Genomic DNA, 21,213 nt, shown 5'->3' with positions numbered 1-21,213 from the left:
AGAGAGGAATGGGGAGAGAAACATCATCAGTTGGCTGCCTCCTGCATGTCCCCTACTGGGGATCTAGCCCACAACCCAGGCATGTGCCCTGACCGGGAATTGAACTGGTGACCTCTTGGTTCATGGGCTGATGCTCAACCGCTGAGCCACACCAGCTGGGCAAGATTTTTCTTCTTTAGAGAAGGGACCGGGTAGACCTGTGTATTTTTCACAGAGTAGTGACTGCTTTCTTCAGACGAGTACTGCTGCAAGGCTTTCTCTGGTCTCCTGTCTAGTATTTCTTATGAGGCTCCATGGAGGCCTGTGGAGAAAAACCTCCGAGTTATAACCTTCCTATATAATAAAAGCGTGGTATGCAAATTGTCCCCTGACCGAGAGTTCCTCTGGGAGTTCGACCAGGGGGCGGGGCCGGCTGGGGGAAGGGAGGGAGGCCCTGGAGGCAGTGGCAGGTGACCTGGGAAGGGAGGAAGGCTCGGCTGCTGCGGCAGCCTCTCGGGACCCTACCCTACTGGTAATCTAGTAAGTTTTCCTGAATCCTGTGAGCTGCTCTAGCAAATTAATTGAACTCAAGGAGGGGGTCGTAGGAACCCCCAACTTACAGCCAGTCCGTCAACAGCACTGGTAACCAACCTGGACTTGTGATTGGCATCTGAAGTGGTAGTAGGGGCAGGTTTGCTGGACTGAGCCCTTAACCTGTGGAATCTGATACTATCTTTGGGTAGGTAGCGTCAGAATTGACTTAAGTTGTAGGACACGAGTCGGTGTTGTGAAATTGCTCGATGTGTGGAAAACCCACACCGAAGTCCAAATAGAATACCCTGTGGGGTCTGATGGGACCGGAGGAGGCTGGCGTGGTCCCTGGAGCCAGTTCTTCGGCTCCTGTGTTGGGTGAAAAAGCAGCCCAGGTCTCTCTGCCCTAGACTCGTGAGAATATAGGCTCCTCAGCTGTTGGCTTGTTTTGGACTCACCTGGCAGACACGTGAAAACAAATAAGGTTCCGTGTGGCTGCATAGGGAAATCTGCAGGCGTGGTGCCAGGAGTGAAAGTGGTGCCTCCTTACGGCCGGGCCTTGTCTAAGCCGAGGGAGACTGGCTCACCTCCTCGGGGAGTGGCGGAGGGTTTACTAATGCCCCAAAGGAGTTTGTGGTTTTTTCTTTTAAAAAAAAACACACATATTTTTATTGATTTCAGAGGGGAAGGGAGAGGGAGAGAGAGAGGTAAAAACATCAACAATGAGAGAGAATCATTGATCAGCTGCCTCTTGCACGCCCCACACTGGGAATCCAGCCCACAACCCAGGCCTGTGCCCTGACCAGGAATCACACTGTGACCTCCTGGTTCATAGATTGATGCTCAATCACTGAGCCACACCAGCTGGGCCAGAGGATCTTTTTTCACGTGGGCTCAGGTCTGTCGTCTGAAAGGGGCCTGGGTTAGGTAAGGCAGGAGTTTGGGGGGAGGCTGTGGAGATTGGAGTTTTGCCTGAGAACTGCTCACTCTCGAAGGCCCTGATTCCCTTGCGCTGAGCTCGGTGAGGCAAGGCTCTGGCACACCCATTTTGTGGAGCAGATTAGAGGCTTCTGGGAAGCGGACGTAGTGATTCATCCATTCTTTGTTTGAGATTCCATTCTTATCCATGGAAGTATCTCCCTGCCCGTGAAGGACTGATTCCTGGGTGGGGATTACATGGCCTACCAGATTCCTTTCTCCCCAAGGTGAGTCAGGAATAGGGACTCTGAATTCTTGACTCCAGGGCACAGGAATTGAGGGAGGGAGAAGGCCATGCTGAGTGGAGGGTCAAGAAGGTGCCGTCTTCCTTTGACAGTTTCTGGGTCCTTCGTAGGTAGGTTGGTGTAGAATCCAGCTTCCTTGAAGTTTCTGGACTGGCCCAACTCTAATCCAAAGGTAGTATTGTGCATGTGTGTGCATGCGTGTGCGTGCGTGCGTGCGTGTGTGTGTGCGTGTGTGTGTGCGCTCCATCTCCCTTTAGGAGGATGCCTTCCAAAACCAGATCTGTGGATAAGAGGGACCTTATAGCTTTGATTGGGTGTCGAGACTTCTGGATCCTATTCTGGGAGAATCTCTTTGCAACTCAGATGGTAGTGAGGGGCATGCTGAGGAGAAAAGCAGATAATCCCATAGCAGGTGAGCTCCACGTTAGAATGCCCTCTGAATATTCTTTCTCCACCTGGTCTTATTAATGTTATCCCTCTCTGAGCACTCCGGAAAAAGAAAGGTGTTGAATGGGCACGGAGCAATGGAGGAAAGAGCAACATATGGGTGTGTATTTTCATGAGGGTCTTCTCCTTGGTCCAGTCTCTGCGATAGGGATGTGCCCTTGTCTTAGCGTCTTCCTGGCCCTTCCCACCACATGCTCATGTTCTCTGCTAGCCTGACAGTAGCTGCAGACTTTCCCACATGTGGCTGGATGCTGCAGAAGTCCCTGCTACGCTGGGGTGGGGGCGAGCGGGCAGGATTACCTGGGGATGGACAATGAGAAGCCTTTCAGGCTGGCTAGGGCTGTGAACCTGGTGCCGGGACTCTGGTCTTCTCCACAGGGCGGGCTTGCAGGTTTTAAGCTGCAAAAACTACGTCTCAGGAGAACCTGTGCTATGGATAAACCGAATGCCAGCCTAGCCTGGGCGTCAAGCCAGGTACCTCATGTTGGAAGTCGCCTTCGTATCTTGCCTGATCTTTTCTGGTATCTTTCTTGGGAGCAGTTTCCACTCATTTCCCTGAGTCCTGTGGTGGAAACAGGCAGGCTCATTGATTTTAGGTCCGTGTGTGAGGCGTGCCGTTCCCACATAAGAGGTGGGCAGGGAAATCGGCCTGCCTTGCAGGTGTAAACTAGCACCTCCCCAGCCTTGGACTGACATACTTCTATTCTTTGCCAGGCTGTCGTCCACACTGGTGTGAAGGAGCCATTTGCCATGGAAGCCAGGGAGAGCACAGCGTCCACCTATCAGTTCATGTCTGAGGCCAACCAGCCCAGGGAGGAAGATGAGAGCGTGGCACCTCAAGGGACCACAGAAACTATGCAGCTGAAGAAGGAGATCTCGCTGCTGAATGGGGTCAGCCTGGTGGTGGGCAACATGATCGGCTCAGGAATTTTTGTCTCACCCAAGGGCGTTCTGGTACACACGGCTTCCTATGGGTTGTCGCTGGTCATATGGGCCATTGGCGGGCTTTTCTCTGTGGTGGGCGCCCTTTGCTATGCAGAACTGGGGACCACCATCACCAAATCCGGGGCCAGCTATGCTTATATTCTAGAGGCCTTTGGGGGCTTCATTGCCTTCATCCGCCTGTGGGCCTCCCTGCTAATCGTTGAGCCCACCAGTCAGGCCATCATCGCTATCACCTTTGCCAACTACATCATCCAGCCCTCCTTTCCTACCTGTGATCCCCCTTACCTGGCCTGCCGTCTCCTCGCTGCTGCTTGCATATGTAAGTCTGGGGGCTCTGGGGGAGTATTGGTGGGGGTTGGCGGTTAGTTTAATAATGCTAATAGTACCTTATACTGAACAGCATATTTTGGTTGTTGGGAGGAAAAGAGGTATTATATCTCTTCAAGAAGTAATTTTCTTTTTTGAAAAAAAAAAATTTAAATATATTTTTATTGATTTCAGAGAGGAAGGGAGAGGGAGAGAGAGATAGAAACATCAATGATCAGAGAGAATGCATTGATCAGCCCCCCTGCACGCCCCCTACTAGGGGTCGAGTCCGCAACCTGGGCATGTGCCCTGACCGGGAATCGGACCGTGACCTTCTGGTTCACAGGACAGTGCTCAACTACTGAGCCACGCCGGCCGGGCTCAAGAAGTAATTTCACCAAAGTCATTTGGTCCTGAGATAAGGGTAAAGAATGGGGTGGGAGCAGTTTAAATTTGTTTGTGGCTGTTAGTGCCTCACATTCCTTTCACTCTCGGCTGTCCCCGAGATCTGTTCCCCAGTCTGTGACAGGTCGGTGCATGTCTTACTGGCATATTTGTCTTGTAGGTGTTTTGATTGGAATCAATATCACCAGTTGTAACTTCACCCAGAAAAAAAAAACCATAAGTGGTGAGGCCTTGATTATGCTGCTAAAAAAATGTTATTTTGCTCCCCAGCTTTTTATCTTCAGCCAGTTTAGAGGCCTCCGTGAGGAAATGGGGTTCTCTGGATGGTGGGTGATCCCTCAGGCCCGCAGGACCTCAGGGCCACTTCTTCCTGCCACTGTCACAGCCAGTTCTAAGCAGCAGGCACCACACCAAAACGGCTTTTCCCCTTTGGTGTTTCAGATTTCTTTACCCTGACTTTGTAAACAAGTCCTGCCTGGGGCCAGTGCGAGGCAGGTGGGTGGCTTCTACCCTGTATTTGGGTTTTTGAGGACAGAACCTAAGAGATCCCCGTGGATCCCTCTTTATTTTCATTTTTCTCTTCTGAGGTGGTAAGGAGGGATTCTGTGTGAAGTCACAGAAAGGGAAAGAGATTGCTGTGAATTTCCCCAGTCCTGTGGAGCTCGTGTTTTATTTAGCTGTGAAGTGGCCCAGAATTCCCTGTGTTCCTTAGCATTGTGTTGCCAGAGGCACTTAATTATACTGTGTTCTTTCCATATCTCTGCTTGCAAAAGTTTTGGCAGTATATGTAATTTATCCTCAGTGTTAAAAATAGACTGAGAGCACCGGATTATAAAGGATTGTACCGTACACTGTGCCTTCTAACTTTAAGGCATTTGTTACAGACAAATGTTAAAGGGAACCCCTCCACAGATACCCCAGGGAGGAGGGAGGGTGGGTACTCAGTTGTATATCTGATAGGATTGGGCCAGGGGGACTTTGGCCTGACTGAGCTCTCTAAAAAAGGGAATGGTTTTCTGATTATAAAACATATTCATCAAGGAGAAAATTAACTTAGTCTCAAATCACCCTTAATCTACCACCAAGTGTTGAGGACTTTTTTTTGTTTGTTAATCCTCACCCGAGGATATTTTTTCCACTGATTTTTAGAGAGAGAGGAAGGGAGGGGGAGAGACAGAGAGAGAAACATCGGTTGTCTCCCGCACGTGCCCAGACCCGGCTGGGGATCGAACCTGCAACCCAGGTATGTGTCCTTGACTGGGTATCGAACCAGAGACCCTTTGTTCCACAGGTTGATACTCTAACCACTGTGCAACACCAGCTAGGGCGGTAGTTCTTGAGGTCCAAAGGTCCCCTCTCTGGCCAGGTGCCCAGCATTGTAAGTATAGGTGCCCAGTACTTGATTTGACTGCAGAAGTGTATGTTTCTGGCTTAGTTATTGTCAGTACATTTATCTCTGTGGGATGCTGCTTTTTATGTAGCCTCACACACATCATTGGTGAGTATTTGCTGTGCCGGTTTCAACAAGGAAGTCAGTTCAGCACTGACATAGAGGCATCAAAGCGGAGGCCTCCTCACAGTTGAGACTCCATTGCCCCTGAGGGTTTGTTTGTCAAGGCCAACAGTGAGGAGGAGGAGGAGGAGGAGGAGGAGGAGGAGGAGGAGGAGGAGGAGGAGCAGGAGCGGGGGTGGGAGGGGGAAAGGAGGAGGAGGGTATGGAACGGTTCCTTCCCCTCCCTGTGGCCTGTGGGAAGAGGAGCTGTGACTGTCCGCAGAACTGGGACTCACAACTTCAGGTTGCCAGGTCTGTCTGAGGGCACATGTATTATTCAGGATTAGTTTGTGTTTCAAACACTGAAAACCAAAAGCAGCATGGCTCACACACATGGAAATTTATTTCTTCCACATGTTAAAAGCAGACAGTGTGGGGCTTGCAGGATGACTTTGTAATCCTTCAGGGAGCCAGGTTCCTCCCCGCTGCCTTTCGGGCCTGCCCTCAGCATGTGATTCCCAGCTGGCGGTTCAGGCTGGCTACTCAAGCTCAAGCTGTCATGTCTGCATCACGGCTGAGAGGAAGAACAAAGAAAGGCAGGCCTCACCCTTTAAAGAGATTTCCTGAGGTCTTATTCATATTGCTAATGTATGAAAACATTCAAACGTGTGAAGAATTTTTGTGCGTTTATTGGAGCCAAACTGTCGACCACAGCTGGGAAGCAGAATCTCAACGTATTGGGTTAATGCTCCAGAGAATGGCAGTTTTTCACCTTGTTTTATACATTACATTGAAAGGAGGAGATGTAAGTGGGTTACATGAAATCCTTTGGTGATAGATTAGGGAGGTGGGAGAAAGCAAAGCAGGGAAACTCTGGGATTGGATAAAAATTAAATTGACAGACACATTTTTATTTTTTATAACATCCTTTTTCTATTTTTAAAATATATTTTTATTGATTTCAGACAGGAAGGGAGAGGGATAGAAATATCAATGATGAGAGAGAATTGGCTGCCTCCTGCATGTCCCTTCCTGCATTCCACAACCCAGGCATGTGCCCTGATCAGGAATTGAACCCTGACCTCCTGGTTCATAGGTTGATGCTCAACCACTGAGTCCCACCTGCTGGGCTCGATACATACTTCTTTTACATAGGCGGGTACAGGATAGTTAACAATCAACAATTAATAAGATTAATAACAATTAACAACAATTAACAGCTAACAATGAGGGAATTTGTGGTCTCTACCCTGGTGCCCTGACACATTAGTTGTGCCTTGAGAGTTCTGGAAAAAGGAAAGTTACAAGTTACCCTGACATTCCATAGGTATGTTATCTTAGATGCAAAAGATACTGGCCTAGGACATGACTACCCGCTAATTAAACTGCTTTTTAATCAAAGGTTTTAATTTCAGACCATCCTTTGTGGTTACTTTAGGTCTCTTGAGTTTGCAAAGCCACCACGCAGGCCTTCCCTGAGTTAGGTTAGCATGTGGCCCTTTTTTTTCCACACAGTGAAACTTTGCTTACATCCTGGGGCAGGAACCTAGTTACCTGGCCATACCTCCCTGCAAGAGAGGCTGGGCAATGTCCACTTTATTTGGGGGCAACCATGGCTCCGGCTAAGATTTCTATTACTAAGATAAGATGGAAAAACAGATGTTAGAAGATAACTAGTGGTCTTTGCCACAGAGAGACTTGGGGATTTGTTTCTGCTTTGGGATTGGGTCTAGATTTGCTATTTGAATGAATACTCCTTTCTCAGCCACTAGTTCCCAGAGAGCCTTGAAGAGCCCTCACATGGACGTTCTGGGAGGCATGGAGGAGTGAGGATCAGCTGGTGAAATTTTATTTCTGTTTTACTATTTGTGGACGGAAAGTGTACTTAAAAAATGTATTTTTAAAAACATATTTTTATTAATTTCAGAGAGGAAGGGAGAGGGAGAAGAGAGACAGAAACATCAGTGATGAGAGAGAATCATTGATTGGCTTCTTCTTGCACACCCCATACTGGGACTGAGCCTGCCGCCCCGGCATGTGCCCTGACCAGGAATTGAGCCGTGACCTCCTTGTTTATAAGTTGACTACTGAGCCACGCCGGTGGGGTGAACTTTTATTTCTTAATTAGAATCAGGAAAACATTCAGAGGACTTGACTGCTGCTTGGTAGACTGTTTTCAGAGCTCTCTGTTCTCTGGCAGGGCTGAGCGTTGGGTGAAGCAAGGCGCCCGGGGCCAGCATTTAAGGATGGTTTGCCAAGTGCCCTCTGACAGTGAGCGCCTCCCTAACTTTTGTGTCCCAGGTGCCTTACTCGCCTCATCCTGTTCCAGACCCTGCTCCCTGGCTGGCTGCATGTTGTTCATTAAGTATTTTTATTTTTATTGAGAGAGAAGCATCTGTGCATGGTAAATAAGTCTAAGTACGAGGGAAAAGGTCTCCCTTCCTCTCCAAGCGTTAGTCTTCCTCCCAGAGGCAGCCACGGTGACCAGGCTCAATGGTACCTTCCAGCCGGTCTTTCAGAAGGCGCTCTGCAGGGACTCCCACGAGGCACGAGGCAGGCACGGCCTTCACTCCTTCCTTCAGCACTGGTCGTGGTGAATTCCCACTGTGTGCAGAGAGGCCTCAGCCATGGGGGAAGCGTGTGGCAGGGCGGAGGGTGGGAGAAGGAGCAGAAGTGTGAGGGAGTGGCTGTTTGTGTGGCTAAGGGGTATGTCAGCTTCTCTCCCCATCTTGCAGCCACATCTTGGTGCTACGAGCCCGGAGCACAGCCACTTCCTGTGTATGTCCACCTTTCTCTCTCTTTTTGTCCCTTTCTCCCTGTCTCTGTCTTTGTCTCTTATCTCTCTCTCTGTCTTCTGGTCAGACTTTTATCGCAAGCTGTACACCCTCTCACTTCTTCTTTCCGTGGTCCTGCTTCCTTTGCTTTCTTGTGGTTCCCTTGTTACAGGGTTTGTATGTGACTGACTTGCTGCTATGCGATAGATTCTGTCTCTGGGGATCCCGACTCCACGTTCCTGGGAAGGATGATCCAATAGGCTCAGCTGGGGTCCCGTGTCTGGCTTGGTCAGGCACAGCAGAGGAGGGGGAGCAATTCCCGCGAAGGGGCCCAGCAGGGAGGCAGGCACCTCACAATATGCTTACCGTATTGCACAAGGGCCTGTGGATTACTGGTGGCTATTAACTAGGTAATCCTTCTGACAGCTGATCTAGGCTTAGCCCCATGCACTTTGGTTAGCAGGGCAGGTCCCTGGGAAGCCCTGCAGCAGCATGCATTCCTTTGGTCTTCTCCCCTTCCCCTTGGCCTTCGCCCTCGCCCCACAACCCCCACCTCCTATGACATTTGCCAGAGTATGGAGTGAGAGCTCTCCAAGTGTTTTCGAGGCCCTTCAGCCACCATGTTTTATTTCCACAGGCTGGCCCTCGCCTTTCTCTCCATGGAGTGGAAGGATGTCCGAGTTTCTGACACTTGCCTTGTTCCGGGGAATTCAAGGTTAAGTGAAGGTCATCACCGACTTGATTCTAACAGAGTTCACCATTTCCCCTCTCTGTTTGGCGATAAGCTTAAGAAAACAAAATGCTTTTGTTCCCCCTAAGAATTATGATCTCCTCGAGAAGCACCACCCAAATGCCCAAGGGAGAGACAGACCTTCCTGAGACAGAGGCTCTTGTGACCACAGCCTGAGGCACTGAGCTGTGCTGTGAAGTGAGAATGCTGCAGGCCTAGCGGGGAGAGAGCTCAGGGAGCCACTGGCTGCTGGTCTGTTTGGAGAAGGTTTTACAGAGGAAGTGGGGCTAGAGCTAGACCTTGAAAGTGAGAGTTGCTGTGGCTGTCGCAGGAGGAGATGAGGACATTTCTTTTTCCTGTGTATCTGGCACCAGTAAAGAGAGAGTCTGGTGAAGTAGAGTGCAAAATAGGTAGGAAAAGGTAGGGGTGGTCTGGAACCCCTTGTGTATTGCTCTTGCGCCTTCCCTATGGATCAGAGCAGTACCTGTTTACCAGGGGTAAAGTGCCGAGGCCCTCCACACAGGGCCCGGGTATCGCTGAGGTGTGTGAGGAGCTGGAACATCCAGCCATGGGTGCTGACAGGAGCCCAGGGTGCTGACAGGAGCCCAGGGAATGCCCAGGTGAGCTCACTTCTCGTGGACCCCCCCGAGAATTGTGGGGACTGGGAGAGATCAGTGGGGTCCATGTTTCCTCATGGACCTCTCAGCCTCAGTTTCCTCACCTATAAAATGGAAATAGGAATGTCTATATTTTGGGGTTGTGAGAATTAATGGACAGGATGTGTGTGAAATGCTGAGGCACATGACAGATTTTTTACACTCATACACAAAACAGTGTCGAATTCCTAGGTGACCTGCCACCTACATTCAAACGCACCTCATTTATTAATGGGCCTCTCTTGTCTCTACTCTCTAATGTGGCCATGGGCAGGCCTTGTGCCTTGGGTGGTTTAGGACCTTGGGAGTCTGAGTGGGCCTGGGAGAAATTTCCAAAAATGGTCTGGTTGTCAGAATTTATGAACGTGGCCCTGGCCAGTTTTTCTCAGTGGTTAGAGCGTCGGCCTGCGGACTTGAAGGGTTGCAGGTTCAATTCCCTGTCAAGGGCATGTACCTTTCACGTGGATGTTCTTTCCCCCCTCCCCTTCCCCCCCCTTCCTCCCTTCCCCTCTCTCTGGAAATCAATGGAAGGGATGTCCTCAGGTGAGGATTAAAAAACAAAACAAAACAAAACATTTATGAATATGTGTCATGCCTTTGTATCTTTACTTGTCAGCAGTGAGGGGCTGTTCATGGGAACGCTCAGCTGGGGCACCTGGGAGCTGTCCCTCCATTTGCCTGTTCGGGTTCTGACCAGTCGTTGGCCTCTTTGCTTTAGGCAGATAGGGCAGAAGCAATAGACTCTGGCAAAGGAGGTTGGGCCTCTGTGCCCTCAGCCGGAGCCTGCCAGTGACTGTACGGTTTTTCTTCTAGGTCTGCTGACATTTGTGAACTGTGCCTATGTCAAATGGGGCACACGTGTGCAGGATGCGTTCACTTACGCGAAGGTCCTAGCGCTCATTGCCATCATTGTCATGGGCCTTGTTAAACTGTGCCAGGGTAAGAAGGGCCCGAGGTGGGAAGGAGGGTGGAAGACTCCGGGAGGTCCCCGGATTCCCTAGGAGGACGTGGGGATGCTCTGAGCTTTATGTTCAGCTCTCTGCACATGGTAGACTGTGTCAGTGAGAATAGGACATCTGTTCCTGGGCCTCTTGGGTCAGGCTGGCTTGGCCAAATGGACATGAGTCAGCCCCTCCCTCAGGGCTCTCCCTTTAAGGAGGCTAGGAGCACTGCGAGAAGCCGCTGAGAGATCTTGGAACTTGGGTCGTAATTGGGTCATAAAAGCAAACAGCGGGGATAGAGTAAACCCTGCTCTGGCTCCTGTTTTTGGTCTGTGATTGCCAGGCAGCAAGTAGGAAGATTTAGCTGGAAGGGTGTGTATGTGGGGAGGAGAGGGGGAGGGTGTAGGGTATGAAAATGAATGATTGTTTCATCTGGACTTGCTCTTATTCAGGATTCCCTCCCAAAGTCAGCTCTCAGAAAAATATTAAAATATTGTGAAGTTGGCACCGACTTTTCTGCAGGCTGCCTTTAAAAGCTTTTCATTCCTGGATCAGAGCAAACTGGCCGTGAGGGTAACAGGCCTCCCAGGATCTCCTGAGCCCATGGAGAAGCCCTCAGGCCCAGGCTATCATGTTACAACCCTTCTCTAAACTTGGCTGTGTTTATAATCACCCGGAGCACTGAGACCCCCATCTCAGACCTATTGGATCAAACTCTGGTTGGTTTGGAGTGGAAAAAGGTCTGTTTTTAAGAAGTGCCCGTGCAGTTCTTAAGCAGCTGGTCTAGCACCTCTGCACGTGTGCCACGGCAGCACGTACAGCCCACCATCTGGCCGTCCCGAGGTCTCAGGAACATCCAGCCGTCTTTGCCACATTGAGGGGCGGGTCTAGGCTCCCCTAGAAGCCTGGGTCTTGTTAGAAACCTGCAGTGTGTTCAGGACGTCTCTCCACTGGGCAGCTGGGTGCCCCATCCTGGGCTTTCAAGTCCGTGTGGTCTCTGGAGGTCTCCGAGGAGAAGGACAAGTGCCTAGGCCGGTGCTTCAAGGGTGGAGGGGACCCAGATCAACCCCAGGCCCAGTGAGAAGTAAGACCCCAGTTCCGACATCGCCTGTGATCTCCTGCCCCACCCATCCTCAGCCACGGCAAGTAGAGCAACAGTTCTCTCTCCGTGAGACTGAGAAACTGTTTGACCAAATTGTGCAGGGGTCTGAGCAGAGAGAGGTGGTTCCACAGGAAGTGTCATTGTTAGCGAAAAATGACTTTTTTCATGGTAAACAGGGTGCTTTCTAAAAAATAGGAGGAAGAGGTGTGGCCTGCTCTGAGGTCACTGCAGGAAATGGAAATTCACTACGGCTTTGGAACAGGTGTCACAGCAGAGGCAGCTGGGAGGCCCCTTCCTTATCCGAGATTGTCTGGTTTGAGTAAAGGAATGTGAACTTTCCTGAGAGAGCAGGGCTGGGGTTAAGTGTAGGGAGCTGGTAGTTATTTTTCTTTTTTGGTGTTAAATTATGTTTTGTTTTTTTTCCTTCCCCCTTTCCTCTTCCCCCTTCCCCCTTGCTTTTCCCTTCTTTTCTTGACTCTCTTCCTTTCTCTTTTTCCCATCTTCTCTTACTCTTTCTTCCTCCCTTCTCCCCACCCTTCCCTTCTTCTTACACCTTCCATCTCTCCTCCCTCTTCTTCTTTTCCTTCCTCGTCCCTGAAATCCTTCCCCCTCCCACCTTTGCTCCCACAGGACGCTCTGAGCACTTTCAGGACGCCTTTGAGGGTTCCTCCTGGGACATGGGAAACCTCTCTCTCGCCCTCTACTCTGCCCTCTTCTCTTACTCAGGTTGGGACACCCTTAATTTTGTAACAGAAGAAATCAAAAACCCAGAAAGGTAAAGGTGGGCTCACCCTCCCACTCCCCAGCTCTCACTCCCCAACGTGGCTGCAACGGCTGGTAGAGGGCAAGGTCGCCCTCTTCCTTCCCCTTGTCCCTCTGTCTCTCATCCCTCCCTCCTCCTCCTCCAGCTCAGAGGGACTAGGGGTTAGGATGGGAACGAGTGAAGGTAGGAAAGCTTGTGGCTCCTCACCCTCAGGGTCATACTGGAGGAAACCAGGTTCTTCCTCAAGGAGAGGTCCTTGAGTGGGCAGCAGACCTCGCTGGGGCTGAGGTGTTGGGACCTTGCACTCTGGTACTGACCCTGAGGCCTGGGGAGCAGAAGTTTATTCTGGGCAGCCAGGTGCTCAGCCTGACCTCTGATCCCTAGAGGACATTGCTCCTTCCCCAGTGGGACCCATGGGTCCAGTGTGGCGAGCATCAAATATTCATCATGAGCTTATGAGCTATCTCTACAGAGAAGGGTTTCTCTTCCCCCTTCTCTCTAGAGAGCCCAGGGGCATGGGATACATACCCATCCTAGGACATAATGGGGAAGAGGTACCTCAAAGACCCAGAGGCCAGGGAACTGTGAAATGTCAGAAAAAAATCCCTGGGTGAACCTTGACCCCAAGGAGAGGTTGGTTCTAGGTAGTCCTGTCTCACTTGTGCTGACAGAAATTTGCCCCTGGCCATTGGGATTTCTATGCCAATTGTGACGCTCATCTACATTCTGACCAACGTGGCCTATTACACAGTGCTGAGCATTTCAGATGTCCTTGACAGTGACGCCGTGGCCGTGGTGAGTCTCTTGGGATCCCCATTTGCTCGTCAGCCTATGACACTGAATGGTTTGATCTTTTTGCAGCCACCCCAGCTCTGCAGGCGAGGTGAGGGGGTCTCGGCCAGAGGGTGGGGCTGCTCAGCAGTGACTGTGTTCGTCCCAACAGCCTAGATGCAGGAAGCTTAGGGAACCCCGTCCTATGCTGAGTGCGCCTCTGTGTTCTGCCCCCAGACATTTGCTGACCAGACATTTGGCATGTTCAGCTGGACCATTCCCATTGCTGTTGCCCTGTCCTGCTTTGGGGGCCTCAATGCGTCTATCCTTGCTTCATCAAGGTACTGTGTCTCTGCCTCAATGGTAACAGACTCCACTTTTCTCTGGGGCTTTAGGTGAGCCCATAAGAGCTCCTCTTTTCCTTCCTCCCTTTCTTAGAAAGACAGGGTGTGTGTGTGTGTGTGTGTGTGTGTGTGTGTGTGTGTGTGTGTGCATATCAGTGTGCATGCGTCTGCCTTTGTGCAAATGTTTGTGTGCTGGTAGCTCATGCTTTTATTTATTGAGTTGAGAGAGACAGAAAGAAACATCCATTTGTTGTTCCATTTATTTATGCATTCATTGGTTGATTCTTGTATGTGCCCTGACCTGGGATCAAACCCATGACCTTGGCGAATCGGGACGATGCTCTAACCAAGGACAGATTGATAGGAGGTGGAAGAAGAAGGTAATAGCTTGGGTTAGGGACCCTGTCAGGGACCAGCTTCTAGGCTCCTTGTGGGTTATGGTACAGCCCCAGGATTCATTCCTTCAGTAAATGATTAGCGAGCACTGGCTGTGGTCCAGGTGCTGGTACAAGGTGACTCTTCCCCTCACTTCACAGAAAACACGGAGCCCCACAGGTAGGCTCCTTCTCTCCTCTCCGTGCAGAGACTCTCCTTGCTGTTGTTTCAGAGAAGGGAGCCTTGCCGGGCTCACTCTGCTACCTGGTGTCAAGGTTGGATACTTCCCTTCCTTAGCACTGTGGTGCATCAGTTGGCCCTTCTCTTTGGTGGGTGTTCCCCCGTGGGAGCCATCTCTGCCCAAGCTTCTTTCTTTCTTTTTTTTTAAAAATATATTTTATTGACTTTTTACAGAGAGGAAGGAAGAGGGATAGAGAGTTAGAAACATCGATGAGAGAGAAACATCGATCAGCTGCCTCCTGCACACCCCCCCACTGGGGATGTGCCCGCAACCAAGGTACGTGCCCTTGACTGGAATCGAACCTGGGACCCTTCAGTCCGCAGGCTGATGCTCTATCCACTGAGCCAAACCGGTCAGGGCCTGCCCAAGCTTCTTTCATCTCCACTTACCGAAGTCACAAAAGAGCTCTTCCCAGCTCCCCTCTTCCTTCCTGGGCACATTTCTGGAGGGAATAGTGTGTATTTCACTGGTCATTCATCTTTCTACCCATTACCCTTTGGCTTCTGGTACCTAAAACATGTTCTCGTTAAGGGTACCAGTGACCCCTCCTTAGCCTGCTTTCATCACGGTTCTTATAATACTGGACGCACGAAGCAAGTGACGCTGACAGCCTTTTACTCCTGAAACGGTTCCTGTGGCTTCTGTGACACTCTGGTAGCGGAGAAGGCTTCTTTCCTGATTTCTCACCCCATAAATGTTGCTATCCCCAAGGCCAGGAGTGTAATAGGCATTCAATCAAGATTTGCCACAGGAACAGATAGGATAAGAGAAAGTTTTGTCCTGTTTATTTTTTCTGAACTGGTTTTGACACCCCAGTCCATGTACTTGGGGCCTCCCCGGAGCAACAAGAGTAACAGAGAAATCAAGGTCTTGCGAAAGAATATAGTGTCATCTCCTCTCACCTCAGCCTGCCGTGGCCAAGGTCCTACCCCTTGTGGTTCTTTACAAGCTGCCTGCCCGCCCCCCCAAAGATGGTACTTCCCCTGGCCTCATACTCCTTGGTGCTCAAAACGTCCCAGTTGGCCTTGCCAGTTGTCTCCAAATATTTAGGTATCTTGGGACATTGACTGGATGGGGTCCAGGTGCTGGTACAAGGTGACTCTTCCCCTCACTCCACTTTAGCTATCTTGGGACATTGACATCGAGAGTAAGAATCTGGACCTGCACACAAAGGGCGGTGCAGTGTTGTCAACGAAGTAATGCACAATTGTTCTGCTTGTGTTGCCTTCTTCGGTTTTCCTTTGTAACCCACGCAGCTGGTTTGGGCTTTGTACTAGACGCCTTTGCCTCACCTACACATTACTCCCTCCCAGCATCCTCTCTTCCACATTTCTTCTCTACTTAGTACAGATTATTAACTTCGTCAGCCAACTCCAACATCTTGCCCAATTGCACCTTTAAAGATGATATCATCAACTCCTATGCTTCCACGTGGATGACCCACGAGTATCTCAAACTTAATATACACTCCAAATGCTCTTTGTGTCCAGTTGTGATTTTGTGGACCATCAGTCCTCCTTGCTTCTTTTTTTATTTCTTTATAAAAGTTTATTATTGATTTTTTTATATATATTTTTTTTAGAGAGAAAGGAAGGGAAAGGGAGAGAGAGAAATATCGATGTGAGAGTGAAACATCGATCGGCTGCCTCCTGCACACCCCCTACCGGGGATTAAGCCTGCAACCTGGGCATGACCAGGAATAAAACCAGCAACCTTTGGTTGCTGGGACAATTCTCAACCAACTGAGCCACACTGGCCAGGACAGTCCTCCTTGCTTCTTAATTTTATCCTTGGTGTCCAGCCTATTTTCCCAGTGTATGTATGTGCACATGTGTGCATATGTGTGCACACACACACACACAGACACAGGATCTCTACATTTGATTGAGGTTCCACATCTATCCTGTCCTCTCCTCAGCCAGGGCATTGAGCCTCATTCATTTTTTTATTTTTATTTATTTTAGAGAGAGAGAAACATCAATGATGAGAGAGAATCATTGTTCGGCTGCCTCCTGCAGGCCCCCTACTGGGGATCGAGTCCGCAACCCGGGACCCTTCAGTCCGCAGGCCGACGCTCTATCCACTGAGCAAAACCGGCTAGGGCAGGCCTCCTCTCTTATGGCAGTTATCATGGATGAGCTTGCCTGGCCTTCTGTCCATACCCTAGTCTCTCCCTGTTGATGCTACCAGCGTCTCTGCGTCAGATCTTGTCAGGCCTTTTCTCCAGAGCCACGGCTGGCTTCTCATGCTTGTTCAGACTCCACAGTATGTCCTCCTATGCAAGTTCTCCCCAGCACACTGCTCACACTCCTTATCCTGGGACTACAAGCATTCTAGTACCAACCTTTAGGGAGTCCGCACTGTTCCGCCTCCAAGCCTCTTTTGCCTTTGCCCATGCTGTTTCCCCACCCACCACTCACCGTCTGCCAGACTCCAGCTCTCCTTCCCGGCCCAGATGTGGTCATCTCTTGCGAAGCTTTTTGTTCCCCAGTCCACCCCTAAGCCTTGTGAGGGCTGTGTACTGCATGAGGACGCTGCCTGCCCTGGGTGGTGCTCATTTCTCTGCTGCTCCGTTTCCCAGTCAGTCGGGCTCTTTATGTGCAGAGAGGAAGCCTGGGTTGTCGCTTTGAGTCCAGGTTTGCTCTGGCCTATCACACGTCAAGAGCTCAGAGAAGATATATGAGGGCACAAGAGAAGCCTGGCTACTTTTCTTTAAAAAGCCATTGTGTTTCCCTGGCAGGTGTGGCTCAGTCGGTTGAGCGTGGTCCCATGCACCAACAGGTTTGATTCCTGATCAGGGCTCATGCCTGGGTTGCGGGCTTGATCCCGAGTAGGAGGCGTGCAGGAGGCAGCCAATGGATATTTCTCTCTCTCCTTCTCCTTTCCTCTCACTCTAAAAAAACATTAAAAATAAAAGTCATTGTGTTAAGTATGAAATTTATGGGATGGCAGAGTGAAGGTACCTCTGGTGGGATGGATTAGAGTGCCAGTGGGTGATGGCAGGGTGAAGCATTCACTGGGTGATGGTGGGGTATTGTGATTGAGAGGAGTGGGGGTATCTGTGGGTGATGGTGGTGCCTGGGTAACAGTGGAGTAGGGCATTTATGGATCATGGTGAGGTGCCCTGGTTGAAGAAGGTGCAGAGAGGAAGCCTGGGTAAAGGGGGTAGGTCGGACTGGGCGTGCAGAGAACATGGGGTGTTCCTGAGGGACTGCTCCCTGCTTTATTCTGGAGCTCTGAGCCTAGTTGTCTGGGTGAGGAGTGTGGCTATGTGGCTGAGTAAAGAGGATCTTACTGACACATTTCTTGTTCCTCCAGGTTGTTCTTCGTGGGCTCCCGGGAGGGCCACCTCCCAGACCTTCTGTCCATGATCCACATTGAGCGTTTTACACCCATCCCCGCGTTACTGTTCAATGTAAGCTCTGCTGGGCGCGGGGGGAAGGGGGACTGGGTATATCTCTGTACTACTCCTGCTGACTTTTTGCAAAACTGTTGGGTAGGAGGTATACTAGCTTTCTTGAGATAGTTCTTTATCCTCTCAGTGTTTCTTCTTTCTTCTTGAAATTATTTAAAAACGTAAATGTAAAGCCTAGTCCTATTAGAGAAGGCAAATGCTATAAAAGAATATAAAAGTGAACTTGTAAGATTTCTCTGTTATGTCAGTGGCTTCTTCCTCTCCTTCTTTCAGCTCCTCCTCTTAACAAGAAATATTAAATCATATTTAGAGGCCTGGCCAGTGTGGCTAAATTGGTTGGGTGTTGTCCCATGTACCGAAAGGTCGCCATTTTGATTCCCGGTGAGGGCACATGCCTGGGTTGTGGGTTCGATCCCCAGTTGGGGCACGTGCAGGAGGCAGCCAATCGATGTTTCACTCTAGCGGCAATGCTTCTCTCTTTCCCCCTTCCTCTCTCTAAAGAAAAAAAAACATTAAAAAGTCATATTTAGAAAAGCCAGATCAGTTAAACACCAGCTACCCTAGGGGCCTCTATTCATGTCATAGACATCATACATTCATATACAGTAGATGGCAGTGAAGTGTTTTATTCCAACAAAATTAGTAAATTATGGAAGTATTCTGACAGGTGGAAAGTTCTGAAGAAAGACCACCACTTTCTAATTTGGACTAAGATATTATATCAATAAAAGCTAACAGGGACCCTGAGAAAAAAAGGCCTTACTCCAAGATTTGAAAAACAGTTAATTTTTCTTGTTATTAGGTCTTAAATGGTTTAATTAATTGTTTAAGTTTTGGATTCCTCTGGAATTTATATTTTGATGTATGGGGTGAGGTGGGAATTCACTTAATTTTTTTGCCCTCAAATAGCTAACCAGCTATGCCAATATAATTTATTGAATAATCAACTTTTCCAGTTTTCAAATTTTTATCATATAAAAATAGTAGGAGGTTGAAAGGGCTGCAGACTCTCCAGGGGGAGGCGCCTGTGGAAGTCACTCTGGCACGCTGAGGCTGGCTTCCCTGGGCCTGCGGGAAGAATGGGGATTGTAGGGGCGAGGCGGGGCTCTTCGGAGAGAGGTTCCGCCCTTCAGGACTGGCTTTCGCTGATCCGGGCTGGGCTTCAAGCTTTGGGGCTAGGCTCTGTCCTTTGGGTCTGGGTTCAGCTCTTTGGGGATAAAAATAATAATAATAGCAGCTAACTTTTGGGGTACTTTATATATGCCAAGTATAATGATTTGCCCCTTAAATGTATCATTATCTCAACTAATCCTCCCCATCAGCAATAAGCTTCATTATTTAGTTTTATGTTGAATATCTGAAAAAAACAGAGGGTACTTTCCTCCTGGAATTTTCTTTTAAGATCTTTTATTGATTTTTAGAGAGAAAGGAAGGGAGAGAGCGAAACATGATGCCAGCGAACAAAACATTGATTGGCTGCCTCCTGCATGCCCCCAGTCGGTGGATCAGGGATGGAGAGGCAACCCGGGCATTTGAGCCCTGACCAGGAATGGAACCGGCAACCTTTTGGTGCACAGGATGACACCCAACCAACTGAGCCACACTGGCCAGGGCTCTAATCTGCATTTCTAAGGTGCCAGGACAAGGCATTTGCCCATTCGTATGCCAAGTAGTCAGGACCCATGTGTAAAGACCTGGAGGGCACCTTGTGGTTCATGTTGAGGTTAGTGGGTTGAAGTGAGGAGGGCCTCACTGTCTGCCATCAGAAGGCTAAAGGAGGCTGAGTGGAGGACGGGCCTCCAGCTGAAGAGGGAGAGTTGCCACCATGAAGATTAACGTGGAGAATGGACCTTTCTGGTGGCAGGGGGTCACTGGAGAGAGCCAGAGGTAATCTGGTGAAGCTAAATCAGCAGCCAGCAGATCTGGGGGGGTCCCTGGTGGTGACATTGCCCTCTCCTGCTCCCTCCCTCCCTCCCTCCCCATCCAGTGCACAATGTCACTCATCTACCTCATTGTGGAGGATGTTTTCCTGCTCATCAACTACTTCAGCTTCAGCTACTGGTTTTTTGTGGGCCTATCTGTTGCTGGACAGCTCTACCTCCGCTGGAAGGAGCCCGAGCGGCCCCGGCCTCTCAAGGTCAGTGGCTCTGGGCAGACTAGAAGGGTGGGCCCTCTCCCAAAGGTGACTTCTTTTCCATACCCTGTTCCCCCATCCCACATTACCTGATATCTCACCCCCCTTCATTTCAGCTGAGCCTGTTTTTTCCCATCGTGTTCTGCATATGCTCCTTGTTTCTGGTGATTGTGCCCCTCTTTGGTGACACCATCAATTCTTTCATTGGCATCGGGATCGCCCTCTCCGGAATCCCCGTCTACTTCCTGGGTGTTTACCTGCCAGAATCCCGGAGGCCACTCTTTGTCCGGAATATCCTGGGTGAGCTGTTCTTTGCCCATCACTCACTGGTGGTGCGCGCGCGCATGTGTGTGTGTGTGTGTGTTCACAGATGCACGGGAGAGATGAGCATGGTAGCTGGCTTCCTCCAAACTAGTGATGTGCTAGAGGCCTTGAGACCTGACTGTCCCACATGACTTCTTCCCTTTTGATCTTGATATGATTTTAGTTCTATCTTTAGAGTCCTATGTTGGGGTTAAAACACTACCTCTTATAAGTGCAATCTAAGTGTCAAGACTGGTTGGGCTCGGGACTGGGGATGGTGAGGCTGGTTGGGGGTGAGGAGCAAAGCCTGACACAGGATACCCAAGGGAGAGATGAGCAGGGAGCCACAGATGTGCTTTGAACAGCCTTGTGGTGTTCAGATTGGGGTTGTAGGTGAATGTCAGTTTACTAAGTTCTCTTCTTTTTCCATTTAGCTGCTATCACCAAAGTCACCCAGAAGATTTGCTTTTGCGTCCTGACTGAGCTAGATGTAGCTGAAGAGACAAAGGTCGAGAGGAAAACTGACTAGAGGCCAGAGGTGAAGTCCCCTGAGGCCTGGAAGGTTTTACCTGTGGCCACAGTCACCAAAGGCCAGATGACAAGACTGTGTGGACCCAGCCCTCTTGTACTAAAGGAGCCTGTTGGCACACATTATGTAAGGGGGTTGAGGGCTGATAGCTTCCTCAGGTGATCACTCTCATTGGTAAGCTATGGAAGAAGCCTGAGTGTGGGCCAGCCTAACAGTGGGGGCAGGGGAGGGCTTGGGAATGATTGTTGAGTTTTGTTTTTGTTGGGTGGTGTAGCCCTTACAGACACTTGGTGAGTTGCACTGGGGGAAGGGGGAGTGCTAGCTAGGTTAGCTGTGGCTGGGGGTTTCTAAACTTGGTACTTGAGGTTTGAACCAGGAGTCTCTACAAAGGGGTTGCTTTTATGACAAGTTTTCCTCTGACCAGGTCCAGGCACCTGACTTTAGAGGCCTGAAATGCTACCATTTCTCCCTCTGGTTCAAAATCCTTCCCTGGGGGAAATGGTTGTATTCCATTATTTATTTATATTATTTAATCCAGAACACCAATTCTAGATGAATTCTGGTATTCATCTACAGGATGCAATAGGCTGTTTATAAATGCGAAGTACCCAAAGCTGAGTCCCTCTGTCCTCAGAGGTGCTTCTATGTGGTGGTGGGTCAGACTCTGACCGCAGATTTTTTATTTTTATTTTTTGGCTTGGTTTTAGCACAATCTTCTGTTGAGTGTTACCTGCAAAGGTGAACTTTAAAGATTTTTTTTACTCATGTACCGATTACACTTTAGTATATAGACAGATCACGTTACAA

At 49.7% G+C, this 21,213-nt stretch overlaps 1 protein-coding gene across 2 annotated transcripts; it reads left to right on the top strand.

The window, feature by feature from the left end:
- The first annotated feature begins 1,979 nt into the window (after window positions 1-1,979).
- SLC7A6 (solute carrier family 7 member 6) lies at window positions 1,980-20,451 on the top strand. 2 transcript variants are annotated; one of them, XM_079799688.1, is made up of 12 exons: window positions 1,980-2,145; window positions 2,219-2,280; window positions 2,559-2,654; window positions 2,895-3,444; window positions 10,302-10,427; window positions 12,162-12,306; window positions 12,966-13,089; window positions 13,303-13,406; window positions 17,344-17,440; window positions 19,428-19,577; window positions 19,691-19,874; window positions 20,312-20,451. In XM_079799688.1, exons 1-12 carry the CDS (start codon window positions 1,995-1,997, stop codon window positions 20,404-20,406), a joined length of 1,884 nt encoding a protein of 627 aa, XP_079655814.1. In that variant the 5' UTR covers window positions 1,980-1,994; the 3' UTR covers window positions 20,407-20,451. The 2 variants fall into 2 exon arrangements, with proteins under 2 accessions (XP_079655814.1, XP_079655815.1); XM_079799689.1 differs by lacking the exons at window positions 1,980-2,145; window positions 2,219-2,280; window positions 2,559-2,654 and having other exon boundaries at window positions 3,050-3,071.
- The last annotated feature ends 762 nt before the right edge of the window (window positions 20,452-21,213 follow it).

Source organism: Cnephaeus nilssonii (genome assembly GCF_951640355.1).
Source record: "Cnephaeus nilssonii genome assembly, chromosome: 20".
Taxonomy (NCBI): domain Eukaryota; kingdom Metazoa; phylum Chordata; class Mammalia; order Chiroptera; family Vespertilionidae; genus Cnephaeus; species Cnephaeus nilssonii.
This window is presented reverse-complemented; position numbering and strand designations above follow the sequence as displayed.